The sequence below is a fragment of the Empidonax traillii genome, unplaced genomic scaffold (assembly GCF_003031625.1).
Source record: "Empidonax traillii isolate 1590-97213 ecotype Southwest subspecies unplaced genomic scaffold, ASM303162v1 scaffold535:size1322822, whole genome shotgun sequence".
Classification (NCBI taxonomy): Eukaryota; Metazoa; Chordata; class Aves; order Passeriformes; family Tyrannidae; genus Empidonax; species Empidonax traillii.
Genome location: NW_020955728.1, coordinates 108,755 through 124,472, shown reverse-complemented (window position 1 = coordinate 124,472; position 15,718 = coordinate 108,755). Strand labels below are relative to the sequence as shown.

Below are 15,718 nucleotides of genomic sequence, written 5' to 3'. Positions count from 1 at the left end.
AGCTATTCTCAGTGGAGGAATTACTGGCCTAGCCATTGATCTTTGCCATTGGCAGGATTGACTGTGTTGCAATTGCATGTAATAAGATACGTTTTCTGTCCTGATTTTTAAACTGACATAGTTTTACACTTCTTAAAATCAAATAATAAGCATTAACCAGTTTGGCATTGTACTTTCGTGAATCACCATTCATTTCATGATGCATGACGTGTGAGAGGTATCTGGAAAACATTGGATTGTGGCCCAGTTCAGCAGCAACAGTCCAAGATGAGCAGGTAAATGTCTGCTCAGTGGGATTTGTGTTGGTTCACGTAGCTACCAACACAGGCAGAATTTCTGTACCAATACTTCAGACCTCATGTACATAACAGTTAACCTGTTTTGTTTTTTGGTGTTGAGAAGCATGTTCATGAAGTATGTTCAACATTTATTTTCAGTTCCTTTTTGAAGTTCAGCACATTGAGCCTTCCTTTCTTACGCATGTGCTGCCAAAGGAGGATTGTCTCTAGATAAATTATGCCCTCTCTTTCTTAAACAAGATTAAAAAGCTTCTTGAGATGTTTAGTATCCAGCAGTTGAAATCGTAGTCTGTTTAGCTCACTGTGACAATTGCCAACTCCATGGAGTTTTGATGAGGGTTGTATACCTTAGTGGTACGATGCACTACATGGCTTAAGAAATCTTAGGGATAGAGAGCTTTATTTGATGTTTAGTACTAAAGATGAAAATCCATTCCTAAGAGTAGAATCAGAAGAATTTCCTCCTCCTTTAATGAATTAGTTTTAAAAATGAAGACGTCCATGTAGAGGATTTAAAACTTTATTTTGATGCTGTTTTGTGGAAATGATTTTTAATAAAAAATGGACTACACCTTTTTGACCACTCAAAATCATAGAAGGCTGACTCTGCATTTATTTGAGGTTAAGGAATTTTTTGATGTGGAATTAGAGTAATTTTTGGTCTGCAGAGGTTATACTAAGATTCACTCTGAATGTGGAAAGGGCTGGACAAAGATAAGATTGTCAATTTTAATTTTGCAGTACATTCTCATTTTTTCCTTTTTTTTTGCTCATAATCCTAATTTAGAGGTCCAGTTACCACTAAAACTCTGCTGTCTTGATGTATTTAGGACACCTGGCCAAGTTTCCTATTGATCTAGTGCTTAACTGCAAGTTAACCTAATTTCTAGTAATGTGTAAATGCCATCACTGAGAGAACAACAGTCTCCACAAAAAGTTGGCGCAAAGTAGAGACATTTACTACACTTCCACTCTTTGTGGAGAGCTTGAAAAGAAGATCACAGAGCAATCTGAAAGCAAAGGCACAAGCTGGAGAGAATAATAAAGAGGTATCAATCCACCATCCCACACCATCTCTGACACAATGGCATGACAGGTGGAAAATAACTTAACTCTGTAAAATAGGGAAAAGGCAGTAAAAAATGAATTGTGTCATAGTTTCTAAAACCTGCCTCAGTTCAAGAAACAAATGCTCCTGAGCAGTGCCAAGGTGTACAATTTTCCCATAAATCTCACACGTCAGCAAATGGGAAACATGTAAAATCCTAAGATACATTATCAGGAATATCAGATTTGTTAAAAACATTGAAATCACTGATTTAGAAAGATCTCATCTTCAGTCCTAAAGGACTTCCTCATAGGATCCATCCTCAGTGCCATTTGTTTCGATTTTCTCCAAAAATGACATGGCTGGCTGTTCCCAGAGAACATATTTCCTATAACTGATGCACAATTTTGCAGGATATAAGCATAATTAGAGGCGTGTTCTTCAATGGTCAGTTCCTTTCTTTTCTACAGGTTAACTAAGTTAAAGCTTCAAGGAAGAATGTTTGAATCAGTTTCTTTCAAAATACAGGCAAGATCTTATTCCTATTACATCATTATATAGTAATGCAATAAAGTGTGCTCTCTTGTTCAGAACTCTCTGCATGTTTTTATACCATTCTTCTGCATATATCTAGTCCAGATTAAAATTAGTAGAAAAAAATCCTTGAACATCCAAAAATAGATTCAAATTTGACCTCAGGATCAAAATACCTTCTATAACTAACAAACACATTGCAGAGGGAGGTTCTGATGCAAAGAGAAGGTTGTCAGGTCAAAGAGAGGGAGAGGAAAAGGAAGAAGAAATGGGTTTGTTTTGCTTAAATAACAGTCCTGTGTATAATTTTGGATCTTACGACAGTAATGGGAAGATGCAGTGATGGGCAAGATCTAAACATGGAAAACTGAACCACACAGAGACTTTATTTGCCAATATCTCTCCAGACCTTTTCTTCTTGTGTTGTTTCCTGTATTTATACAGGATAAAAGAATGAGTAGGTAATTTTGACTCTTAGCTTTTATTAATCATTAAGCAATGGAGTGTCATTGGTTTGAGTTACACTGTGTTGTGCAAAGCACATGCAGCCTTTAGTGATCCTTCTCTCCAGAGTTCCTGCTGGAGAAAGAAAAGTGTACTCACTGCAGCACATCATGGATGTTGTCGTCTCCTTTTCCTTTAAGCCTGTGGCTATTTTCCTGATCACAGAGGTGGCAGCAGTTACATTTTTTCATGGGGAACTCACAGAACTCAGGGAACTCATCTATGCTCAGGAACAATTTGACTGCCCTTTGTATCCAGTTAACTTAGAACTTACTTGCATCTGTTTCTTGGTGCTTCCTTTCTCGAACCAAGAAGAATGGATTAGTAATAAAAATTAATTCTGTGTATCTTTCCTTTAGATATAAGTTACAGTTTCATAACCTGGCTTTCAAAGGAATGAAAGAAACCTTAAAACTATATGATGATTATACTAAGACCATTTCTGGTACTCTTGGCAGTAGTATCAAGTAAATATTTTTCATGTGATTTATTTACACTTCGTGTGAATATTTTAAGTTGTGATTGTCCTCCCTTGACCTAATAATTTAATTATATTTATATCATAACAAAGTTATATAAATGTTTCAAGCAAAATCTTCTGTGAACTGACCTGTATACTTAGATTATATAGACAGGAAAAGTATATTATGAAAAAAACCAGCCAGGAAGTGAATGTTAAATTGCAGAACATTAGGAAAGATTCCGCTGAAATGATTGCTTCTGAAGGCAAGAGAACAGTATCCTTAGTAATTAAAAATTTTTAATGTTTCAATCAAAAAAGAAAAGCAAGAATGAAAGTAGCGCTAAAAAAATTCCCTGTTCAAATATGTCAGGTGAACTTATACAGTAATAGGTGAAAGGGCACTGCATATTTCATGGAAAGAAACATTGGAAAAGGTGCTTCATAATATGTCTGAGGCACTCTCTGCAAGAAATTTTGGATTTCTGATAATTTCTTTCAATTATTAGGGATTTTTTTTTTTTTTGGTGAACTAGTGCCATAGAGTCACAGAATCTTAGAATATCCTGAGTTGGAAGGGACCCACAAGGATCATCGGAGTCTGACTCCTGGCCTTGCACAGGACACCCCAAGAATCACACCATGTGCCTGAGACTGCTGTCCAAAAGCTTCTTCAACTCTGTCAGGCTTGGTGCTTTTTCTGCTTCCCTGGGGAGCCTCTTCCAGTGCCCAACCACCCTCTGGGTGAAGAACATTTATGATGATGAGAAGAGGCTTGGATGCTTAGAAATCACAGTTTTGGATGGAAGTGTGCATACACTTTCTGGTCAAGTTGATCAAAAACTGTCCTTGCAAGAGGGTTATACACATTTGTTTGGTTTGGGGATGCTAGTTATAAATATCCTGAAATATTCTTCTAGATTTCTCTTTGTGGGTTTGTTTCATTAAGTTATTTTGTATATAACCTTTCATAGTTTTACTCAGTAAATTCTACTCTTGTTTTAGTGTTACTGTCTTTTAAACTGGATGTCACAGTCCATTAGAATGTATAGCAATACGTTTAAAAGAAAAAAGAAAGAAAGAATGAGTCCAATGTATGTGTTTTAATGGGGAGAAGAGAGCTTTTGGAGATAAAGCAGAAAACTTTGACAGCAACACAGTATTTGGGAACGAATGCAAAGCCAATGGAAGAGAACTGTTTGTTCTTCCTTCCCTCAGAAGTAGCTCTGGAGAAATGTACAGACTTCAGTAGAGATATACTACATTTGCAGTGCATCGAGTGAGAAGACCTTGGTTTCCTGTTTGGAAATATTCTTTTCATGGCCCCTAGAAAAATAAAATATGTGTCTGTTAAGTGCTGCACATGGTTAATATTCCCATCGAGATCTGCATTCAGAAGGAGGGTAGACATATGTCAATTTAAATAGACTCTGCTTGCCAGGAATCACTGACTTAAAACTTTTCTTTCCCCCTTAAATTCTGCATCTGTTAAAATTCTGTATGAAAATAATTTACGAGGAAATTTTATGCTTTATTTCTTCTTTTAAGTAATGTTTATGTAATTATGTCGCCCAATTACTTGTATTAACATACCCTTGTACACTTTGTGGTTTTTCTTCACAGCAGTTGCCATTACAATTTGAACAAAAATATTCTCCTCAGATGAGCATCTTTTATATAAAGGCGCTTTTAACAGGAAGAAGCTGTTTCTTGTGAAAAAGGAATAATTCTTGTGACAACAATTGTTGACCTTTTTTCTCTTTCTTTTTGTTTTCTTTTGTTCATTTAGTCTGGCTAAAATTACATACATATTCATGTATTTTGATAAGAACAAAGCATTAGTCTTGGATATTTTCCATAAATTTGTTCTCATAAGCAATTTGATAGACATCTACTATAACTGTAATGGGGGAAGTTTGCAGTAAATCAGTCTGCCTGGTTTAAAAAACTAGAATTTATTAACCCATTTCCCAAAGGCCCAACGTTACCTATGAGATTAGAAGAAAATTGCCACTGTTTCTGTTTTAGAGCAGGGGCATTTTATAGTCAGACTATATCGTCTAATTGTTTAAAATGTATCGTGTTTTATTAAAGGGAAATCATTTTACCTCACGATATTAATTGTTTGTAACATTGTGGGCAGTCAAAAAGCCTGGAAAACGCTGAGCACATTGAAGTTATGTTTCTCACCTGGGATTTTCTGCATTGGCTCCAATTCACCCTTATTGCTAACCACAAAAGAATAGTCAATGTGCTGGTTAACCAATATGCTTCTGTATGGAAGGCTTCTATCAGTAGTATCAGTGAAGTGGTATCACTAGTTAACTTTCCATTAATTGCTCAAGCGCTACCTGGAGATGAGGTGCTGAGACCACCGGCAAGGATAACCTGTCACTCCAGTGTTCTGGGCACACTGTCAGGTTGTGAGGCTGGCAGGATATATGAGCTAATGTGTAAATCAGTTACACTCAGGGCATGAATGAAGTGTTAAGCATGTTTGGGAGAATACTTAGGATTCAAAATGAAGAGTTAGATTTTTTTTCATTTGTAGCCCCAGAACTTTGCCTGTACCTGTTAACTCCTTTTATTTCATTTTCTTTTCCACTGATGTATAAGGAAGAAAATTTGATACTTTCACATACTGTAAACATCCACCTGTATAATTGAATTTGAAGAACTAGAACCTTCTCTTGTAAAATTGAAAAAACTCAAAAAAATGATGCCCTATTTTGCTCCTCACTTAACCTTACAATGACAATTTGATTAATTAATGTTGGTGGATTTCTGCTCAGTTTCATTTTCTGATTCTCATACATGCACAATTCTTTGATAGCAGTATTCTTGGAATAATGGGAAAGGTTATATACAAACAAAGGAAAAGCCATTTTAAAAGGATTTGTTTGAATAATGCTATATAAATACGGAAATACCTATTTAAAAATGTAAAGGCTTTCAATTTTGACAGCATTACTTCAACCAGATCTTCCGCTGACTACAATATTCTCAATACTCTAGGAAAGTGTTGGGGCGAATGTTTGTATGTATACTTTTTTTTTTAATATACAAACTTAGATACTTTGTATAAAATGCAAACACTTATTTCTTGAGTTCTGTGGCTGTAATCATAAGCCTCCGTAAAGACCATTAGTAAAATCCCTTCCTGACAAGGCCACTTGGAATGTTTTTACCTACAACCTCCAGAAACCATAATATATGCAGAGAATGTACCGCCTTTTTGTTGGTTATTTTTTTTTTCACCTTTCAAAGCAGTGCTACAATACTAATAGGAAACAATTCCACCACATTGACATTTTACATGATTTTCTTTATTTTACTCTGCTATGCCTCGATTTGATGCCCTCTAGCCACTTAATTTTGAAGTTTTAGTGTTGTTGTTGAACAATCATTACTTTAACACAGTGCAAATAGTGAAGCAAAAAAACTTAGATTTTTTCTTCCACATTAACTCTGAGATTTTCCGACAGAAGCAACACTGCACAGGAAAATGCTGTGATGTGCTATGTCAGTACCTTCCAGTCTGAATATATTAACCCAGATCACTGTTATTTTTCCTGCTTAAATAGCAGACAAAGACTCTTCTTTTTAAAATAAGCAGCTGCTCAGAGAAATCGGGAAGGAAGTAGAAACCAGGAATTTCAAATTCCTGATAGTCATAAACTGTGCCCCTCTGTACTATGTACTTATATAAACCATTGTTGAACTTTACTCTTGTAGCAGATAGAATTGTAAGAAACAGAAAGTTATGGTACATAGACAGGAAGAATAGAAAAGCTATGGAATTTGCCAAAGACACCTAAAACTAGTAATGTAAGGTCTTCTTTTATCTTGAAGTTGGAATTATCCTGTAGATGTACTGCAAGATTACTCTGGGACCCCAAATGAAACCCTGCTGTGTAACTCCTGTCTAATCCTGGAAAACATTTGCAAACAGAATAACAAAACAGAAGACAAAATTCACGTATTTTGGCTACAGAAATAAAGCCAAAAATTATGAATATCTATCACATTTTCCAAGTCAAGCCTATCTTTTTCATATGAAATCAGTGCATTTTGTTTAACATCAGACTGGCATATCCATTCATTAAATTGCTTTAGATAGTCTAGCTTCCATTGCAGTCTTCTGTATAAGTAAAATTGATAAGGTATATTTACACTATAAATTATATATAAAGATATAATATTCCTAAAAATATGTTAGATGCAACCAGAGGGTGAGACGTGGTGTAAACTTCTTGTGCTGTTTTCCCATTGTGCCACCTGGCCTAGATTCTACAGTGCCATAAAATAGCATGTAGAAGAGAGGGGGAAGAAATTCAGAATTTTGCTATATCTTTTGTGGAAGCTTGAAGGATGAAGTCTGAAACTGCAATTCCATAAATACTTATGTTACTCTTTAAAATAATTTAAAAAAAAACAGGGAAAAATTGCATAGTGTTTCACCAAAAAAAATGTAGTTCAGAATTACTCAATACATGAATAGGAGAAAGACTGCAGAGAGAATATTGTTAAGAAATTGCTAAGAGAAAAGACAATGTCAAAATGGTGTTTTCCTGAATAAGCCTTGGAGAAGTCCATAATTCTCTGAGAACACATATTTTTGCACTAAGGCAAATTTAGATTAAACTGGCAATATAAAGCCACCTTAACCATAAAGTTAAGTCTCACTTAGTTTGCCAGATGAGTGCAATTTGGAAACTAAATTTTGCTCATGTTACTCTTGTACAGTTCATCGCAGAATGGCTACTCCTTGAGAAAGATGAAAAATATTTTGTGCCAAAGGAAAAAAAAAAGAGGATAATAAAACAAAAAAAGAAAAAAAATCCTAACCTTTGGAATTATGTGTGTTAGGGTAAAAAACTTAATATGTCATTGAACTTTTGCATCTGTTTTAAAGCTCTAGGATAATAAAAGGCATCCTTTAGTTTACTCTGGTTCTGTTCCAGCAAAATGAAATCACTTCCTCTAGATAGAAATTTTAATTCTAGGCAGGTTGCTTCTTGGTCCCAGTAGAATCGATATGATTTGGTATAACTGTTTCAACTCACACCATTAAGAACTTTCCCATGACTTCGAGATCACAGATTAATTCCAGAATCCCACATCATCCCAGCCACTAACTGAAATATTGTGAAACTGCACATTATTGTATCTGAAAAGGGTATTGAGATCTTGTTCATGCTACTGGTACTTCACAGTCTGATTATTATAATGCATTTCATTTCAATCTTCCCTTCTCTCTTGAGAGTTGCCAGCAAATGGTCCAGAACTTCAGTTAGACTTCTTTTCTGTTAGAGTTGTCACTAGCATAGCTCTTGAATTCTTTATAAGCTCTAGTGATGTGATCTAGAATAAAGGCCTGCTTTTGACCTTCAGGCATTGGTATGGCCTTGCTCAAACTTACTTTTTGACCTTTCTGTCTCCTGGTGTTCCATGTCCTCTCCTTGGATCATCAGCCAAGCTGACTTTCCCGGTCTGCACTTGTCACCTTAAAGTAATGGTTACAAGTGTATTGATGCAGTAATGACTTTACAGCCCAGCAAGCTCCACTTCATTAAATTGGTTGTAATTTGAACTCTGAAACAAGATAGCATCTTCTGTAATTATATTTAAATAAATTAAGGTAAGAACTGTGGTATTTAGTTAGTGATAGATTGCCTTTATTTATTCTTATACCTTGTCCCAGGACATTGTATGCATAATTAAAAAAATAAGGCATATACTACCATATAGTATGGTTATGATATATAAGCACATTGACATGAAATTTAATGGTGCAATTAGCAACAGTATTTTCCCTGTTATTCATAAAAGCTGTTGCAGTATTTTACACCGCTTCCTGGTAATTAGTATATTAGTAATCCAGGTAGTGGGGAGAGAACTATTATGTAATGTTAACTGCTTAATTTCAGAAACATCAGGGCTTTATACGTACACAATCCTAGTTGTGCATTGCTTTTTCCCTCACAGTTTACAGATATGCACGTTTTGCTGCAACACAGGCTCTCCCTCACTTTGGAAAATTGAAGGAAAATAAGTAGAAGCTTTATAACCTGCATTCACCGGCCTAATTTCAGTCCATTTAAAATCAGCACGAGTCTAGCATAATTCCAATGAAAATCCTGTAGTATAACACTTGGAAAAGATCAAATTTAGGCACTAGTAACTAAGTGCATAGAGCATATCTCGTTTGAAAAAGAAGTAGATTTTTTTTTCTAAGTTCTTGTGTGAAGTATAAAAGATATTCTTTTGTAATATTTGAGAGCTAATAATGGGATAATGGGTGTTGCATGTTTAATGCAACAGAGTAGCTGTCATGTTTCTCTTTTTTTATTTTCTTCTTTCTTTCCGCACATTCACCTCTTCTTGAACAGAAATAAAAGGTTCAAGGCTTGTCAGCATCAGTTTATAGATAGCTGTTTAAAAATAATGAGGTATTGGGTATTGTAAGGCTCAGGGCTGTCTTGCCAGACTCATTTATTTCCATTCACCTTTTGTCAGAATTGCAGACAGAAGACATTCAATTAAAACTTGTCACCTGTTGCCTGTGACCTAATTTGTATTTGTGAGTGTCACAGATTAGGATATGGAGCCATTAAAAAATGTAAAGCAACAGTAGGATTCTTAAACATTTTATTCCACATTTTCTTCGAGGGAACATCTTTGTTTATGGACTGTTCTTGAAAGAAAATCAGTTGGGCTAAGAAATAATAGAACTTATTTACAAGAAATCTCATTTACATGGGAAAACTAAGGGGATTTTATGCACATCCTTTTGTGTTTTAATGGATAAATGACAATGCACAAATTTTCAGGATGTAGATGATTAGTTCATGCCAAGTTAATGTTCCTCTGAAGAGAGGTTGAGTACTGAGCTGTGTAAGTAATACATTTATCAGTTCTTTTGTCAAACTGAAAAAAACAAACCTTTAGGCTTTAACCTAAGAGATATTTTTATCAGTTCCTTTGCAAAAATCCAGCCTTCTCATCTCATCCTCCTAGAACAAAAATGAAATTTCCAAAGTTGCGCACATTTGATTGCCTAGAAACTTTGTTAACTATTAAACATAAGCAAAATCTGAAATGGAAGATTAGTTTGAAGCACTTGTTTTATAAAAGCAATATTTTTCTCTTTTGATTTTTCAACCTGGAATAATTCACTAAGTATTTTAATTAGCCTGATTATTTTGGGTTTTTTAATAATAAACTGTTTTTTTGCAAATCATTATTGTAGGAACAGATAAATTAGACAACTTATAGTCACAGAGCAGGTTAGATATTAAAATAATAAGCCCTGTTTTGTCTTTCAATCAATTATATAGGTTGGTTCATGAACTAAATTGTTTTATAGGCATCTCTAGGGGACAGCCAATTTTATCCCATGTTAGCAAATTCTTTTTGGTACTGACTGAATGTAAAGTAGGAAGATGATTTTTAGACTTCCTATACTACACTAAGTAATGTGTTTAATTGTGCAGATAGCTATCAGAAGACAAAACACTAAAGCCTTCCCCTGCTAATTGTTAATTCAGCTGTAGATCAGGAAAGCTTTAATGTGAGTCATAGCTTTTATCTTCTTTGATGACTTAGGACCCTGTTTTCAAAATCTTGCCTGCCTAGTAGACATGTATTTTACATCTCTAGCTGGATCTTTACCTGCATTTGTTATCCAGATACTTCGTAAACTGATTTCAGAAGCCCTCTGGCATCTTTGTAATTCATCACATAAAACAATATGCAGATCCAGAAGAAAAAGATAGCTCATATTATCCTATTTCTTCAAGCACTGTTACTTTCTGCACCTTTACCTTACTAAGAGAGGACTTGCATGGTATAAAGTGGAAGCAATTTTTCCCACTACAAATCTTTCGGATTGAGGAGTTAATGCACTGGCCTCTAATGCCAAACTATAGAGGTTACTGAAGTGTCTACAGAGTATCCAGGTGACTGTGCATTCTTAAGTCTAAATACATTCTGCCTTTGTTCATAGTGGAAAAATAGCTGGTTTTTCTGTTCTATGTGAATAAAAGCAAAACACAGTTTATAATATTCACTCAAGCTCACTCAGCAATCTTATAAATAATCAGGTGAACTGGAACACTCTATCAAGATGCTATCCCAAAGGAGAACCACATCCAAACCTTCCAGTAAAATTCTTTTTGCGCTTTCCAGTTTTGCTGTTAATCTGGTTTTTTTTTTTCCTCTGCTACTGATACTCCTCTGAAGCTTGGCAACATGCAGTTATGGGGATATTCATTCTTACCAATCTCTCTGTAAAATTTAGCACAATGCTGGGAATCTTGCAGACATCTGTAGAAAATGGATTGGTAGCCAGTTACATGTATCAAAAAAAGAGATAGGAATGTATTTGGTACCTGTCAAATACTGTGTTAGAGGTGGAGCTTGCCAGAGTGGCATTGATGTAGAACATACCAGCTTGTCATAAGCATCTTATGTAGGGCAAACAAGAAGAAAGCAGAATTTGAAATTTCTGACCTCAAACCTGTTCTTTTCTGATGTGCTGGAAGGTAGAGAGGGATTTTTGATTTATTCAGATATTAGTTCATATTTATGTGAATTAGATTTTTTTTTCCAAAATATAAAGCTTCACGATTAAAGGTAGTGAACAATTCCTTACAGGCAGTCCTGATGTGGGTAGGTCTTGTTTTAAAGGAATTGGATTAATGCCTTCCAATTTGGCCTGAGAATTTCTTGTGGGTATAGAGGTCCATGGAAAGGACAAGAATATTTGTGGGTCAAGTGAACAAATGAACAGTGGAAACTTGTAGCCAAGGTGAGGGGGGGGGGATGGAAAAAAGAATAGGGGTAGGTGCTAAGGGATTAAAGAGTATATGTACTTTTAAATGGCTTGGATCTGTATGGAAAATGAGATGACATGGTTCATTGGGATTATCATACTGAGGACCTAACTTGCTAAATCCATAATAAGGACAGTCTTTTTCATTATGTAGCATTGTCACAGTGAGTACCTGTCCCACATGAGGTCTTTAAGGCAATGTGAGAAAAGGACTAGAACAGAGAATAGAAATACTAATTTGGATTTATTGGTGAGGGAGGAACAGACAAGGAAATGCAGAGAAAATGAGTTCAGGTTTGCCTTTGTTAAGTGTGTTTAGATTGAAGTACGTGGTGGGTAGCTCATTTGGTACAGCAGCTCTAGTCCTCAGTTATTCCTGTGCAAGACTATGTGGACACATCCACTGTAGAGCAAGTGCCCAGTGTAATTTTGTTATGTGTTAGTAAGCATTTGATAGAAATCATGCAAAGATTATGTAAGGAACCAGGAGGTAATCTTTTTTTGCTAGAAGCTCGTATAGTGACTATGAAAGCATTTTTTTCCCTCAAGACAAGCTGGAGAAATTCTTATGCTGTATTAGTATGTGTAATTGCTTTCTTTGAAAAAAGTAGGTATTGCATTGATTGACATAGGTTCCCAGTCTCCATATACTACAGTTTTAGTCTAATCCTTAACTTCTTAGATTTGTAAATCATGTCTAAATCTGTTGCTACCCATCACTCCTGAACAGGTGAGTTCATGAGCTGGGCATGTACTGATATATAAAGTGAATGTGTTGCACTTGAGTGTTGGATGTAAGTGGACTCCCAGCTGGTGGCAAGCCCATTCTTCCTACTTTTACTCTTTGGTCACCCTGTTTTTCTCATTGGGGCTCTTGGTTTTGTTTGTTGAGGGATTTTAAAATGAGCATTAGGGAGTGCAGGGAGACAACTTCCCTGTCTCCAGTGGAACTGTGTTCAGTGACATTAATGGATGTTTTGACCCTGAAGAGCTGTAATCATAATATGAACAATGCAGTTCACTGGGCGATGGTACGTGAGTTTATTTGGGTGGAGCGTGTATCTTTCTTTTCACTTCATGGTTGAAGACTGGTAGGATGAGTGAACTGAGTTGCTGAAGACTCTGGCAAGCCACATGCACAGCGGAGCTAAAGCAGATTTCTACTTAACTTCTCCCTAGTACATTAGCTAGATGCCACAATATCCTCCTTAGTAATCTGAATACAGACTGTGTGGAATTATAGCAGTTGCATCTGTGATCGAGACATAAAGCTCCTCCTGCACCAAATGAAGATTTTTGTGGAAAAAAAAGGTTTTCCTTTCTTCCCTTTGTTTTTCTAACAAAGGAGGCATCAGTTGTTACTGTCTCGAGAGCAGATAAATGTATCTTTACGTCATGAATTCTCTCATACAAGCTATGGGAGTTACAGGGGGAAATGCATGAATATACATGGGAACCTCTGGATTTCAGTTTGGTACGTGCCAAACTTCAGGGTTTTTATGGAATGTCAGTTGGGTGCAGTTTCCTAAGCAGTGTCTTGCATTGTGTTTACTTCCAGAAGGACTCTTGGGAAGTAAAATACCACTTAGGGTGTGTTAGATTATCAGAAATTGATTCTGAGGTAGCTACTTTCTTCTAGTAGTAAGAGCAAGGAAAATTTAAAAGCCAAAATGATGGTAAACTCTGTATCAGTTTTAATGAAAGGGTTATAAACCTCTAATTTATAGTCCATTGGTATTATGTTATCAAAAATGTTTTCACATTAGAATTAGTACTATTACAGACCTAGGTAATTTTAAAATGTGCAATACAGTTTCTCCCTGGTTATTTAGAATTTTTTTTTAAGGCAAGCCTTATTTGCAGATACATCTGTGTATATTACATGAGGGCATGGATCTAAGTATAATTTTGCTATTGTGATATTTGTCTGTATTTCCTCCATTGAGTATGTGAATGGCTTGACCGTGTATCTCATCAAATGAAAAGGAGGTAAAAAAAACTGTTCATCTTGGTAGATTTATATTATTTTAATTTAAGCTTCAGTTCCATTACCTTTTGATTAAACATACTTCTGTCTGATGCTATCCATCTTTTATCACTATGGAATCTGCTCCCAAGCAGAAAGAAAGATGGCATCTGAATTATGCAAAAATCATTTTCTATCTATTTTTCTTCAAATGCTGGGCAGTCTTTTTCATAATCCCACCAATATTGCATGTGCCTAGTTCTAATCCTCTGCCTATTTCTGAATGTTCAACTATCAAACCTTGGTCTTTTGCTATTTGTTTTTATGACAATGTATCGTCCTGGAGGTCATTTGCTTCAGGTGTACCTCAAGCTCCTGATTCAAGGGTGAAGACCAGTGAGTTATCATTAGTTCTGAAAATATTTGAGTCATCAGTTTTTAAAGTGGTCTTGTAGTTGCACATTTCTAAGTATAACTTTAAAACCAAACAAAAATAACCATGCTCCATTGATCAGATCACCATAAATTTTATCAAATAGCTTAGACCATGAATCAGTCGCAAGTTATATAGGTAATTACCATAAATAAGGTTTTGTTCATAATTATACACTTACTGACCTCTTTGGGTGTGTGGTTGGTTTTTAATGTGATTCACAAAATCATAATTGGTAGCATACAATGAGAAATGTGCTTCTTGAGTTTGACAGAGTGACATACGCAGTCTTCTGCAGTAAAACAAATTAAATTTCACTGTTGAGGTGATCATTACCCACTTTTCTGGTGGGCAAAAGCTACTGAGCACTGTTGTATACAATTCACTGCATTATAGTTGCAGATGTTGGTTGTGTCCTTAAGCGGAGTATCTTCTGTGTTAGTAACCTTTATAGATGCCAACAGTCCATCTGGGTGCATGAGAATCACATGCACACGAAGCCTTCCCTGTACAATTTCTTTCAAACCCTCATGAACCATTTCAGGTCTTTAGGCCACATATATGTTCTTACTTTACTAAGGATACTTAGTTTGTACCCTCTGACCATGTTAATCCGTCCTAATTAAAAGCATTGGTTTTGACTATCTAAACTTTTTACAGCACTCGTTGTTTCTAAAGTTCTGTTTCTCTGTACTTCTCTACTCATAATGTTAGGCTTCCATATCTTTGAACTTCTTCTGGCAAAGATGACGGAAGATCAGACTCTTTCAAATAGAAACTAAACTTGTTAGCTGTTTTTAATAATATGTAAAAATGAATGAATGGTTTTAAACAAACAAGAAATTATGCTATATATTTGGTCTTGCTTGTGTGAAAATCTAAACAGCTTGCAAATACTTGTAGTGCTGATTTCCCTTGCTCTCTAAAATTAGTCTTTTGAAATAAACATGCTTTTAATATAAATATTGGAAGGCAGGAAGTAGAAGATTGTTACCTAAAAGGCATCCTCATAACACATTTAATTACATGTTTGCTTATTTTTCCAAATGTAGGTGTCCGCCTAGACAGAGTACGCGGAGGTCGCCAGAAGTACAAGCGCAGAATAGATGCAGAGAACAGCCCATACCTGAACCCTCAGCTAGTTCAGCCAGCAAAAAAGCCATGTGAGTACACCAGATACACAAAATTTCTCTTTGAGTACAAAGTATATTGACTCCTAGTCCTCTTCGCTAAGCTCCTTCTGAGTGGAACAAGGGTTTGGTCAGAGGATATTGCCATGAAGACGATATCAATTTAGTTGTTAACAGGTTTGGTTTTAAATACGCTCATCTTTCTCAAGTGGAGTTGAACAAAGAGTGCTTTTTACAGGTGGAAGTGTATAAAAGCATGGTTTATGCAGTGAAAATTTTACATTTACAGGTTATCTTTATTTTCAGTGGTACATAAAATGGTTCATACTGTGATCATTAGCTCATTGAAGCTTCTACTTTCAGATTTCACAAGAAAGTGATTTTTGTAGTTTTCACTAACTAAATGAGTTCGACTGCTCAACCTCCCAATGAAAATACATTAAGAGCCTCATTAATTTATACCTATAGATTAATACACTACCTAGCATTAGATTAAAACAGCAATATG

At 35.6% G+C, this 15,718-nt stretch overlaps 1 protein-coding gene across 21 annotated transcripts in view; it reads left to right on the top strand.

Annotated features, from left to right (window-relative positions):
* The window catches only part of ESRRG (estrogen related receptor gamma), a 403,057-nt gene that overhangs the window by 334,343 nt on the left and 52,996 nt on the right, over positions 1–15,718 (top strand). For all 21 annotated transcript variants that reach the window (XM_027897314.1, XM_027897329.1, XM_027897327.1 and 18 more), the window contains one exon: positions 15,133–15,243. In XM_027897314.1, coding sequence (XP_027753115.1) covers positions 15,133–15,243 — 111 coding nt within the window. The remainder of the gene's footprint in view (positions 1–15,132; positions 15,244–15,718) is intronic.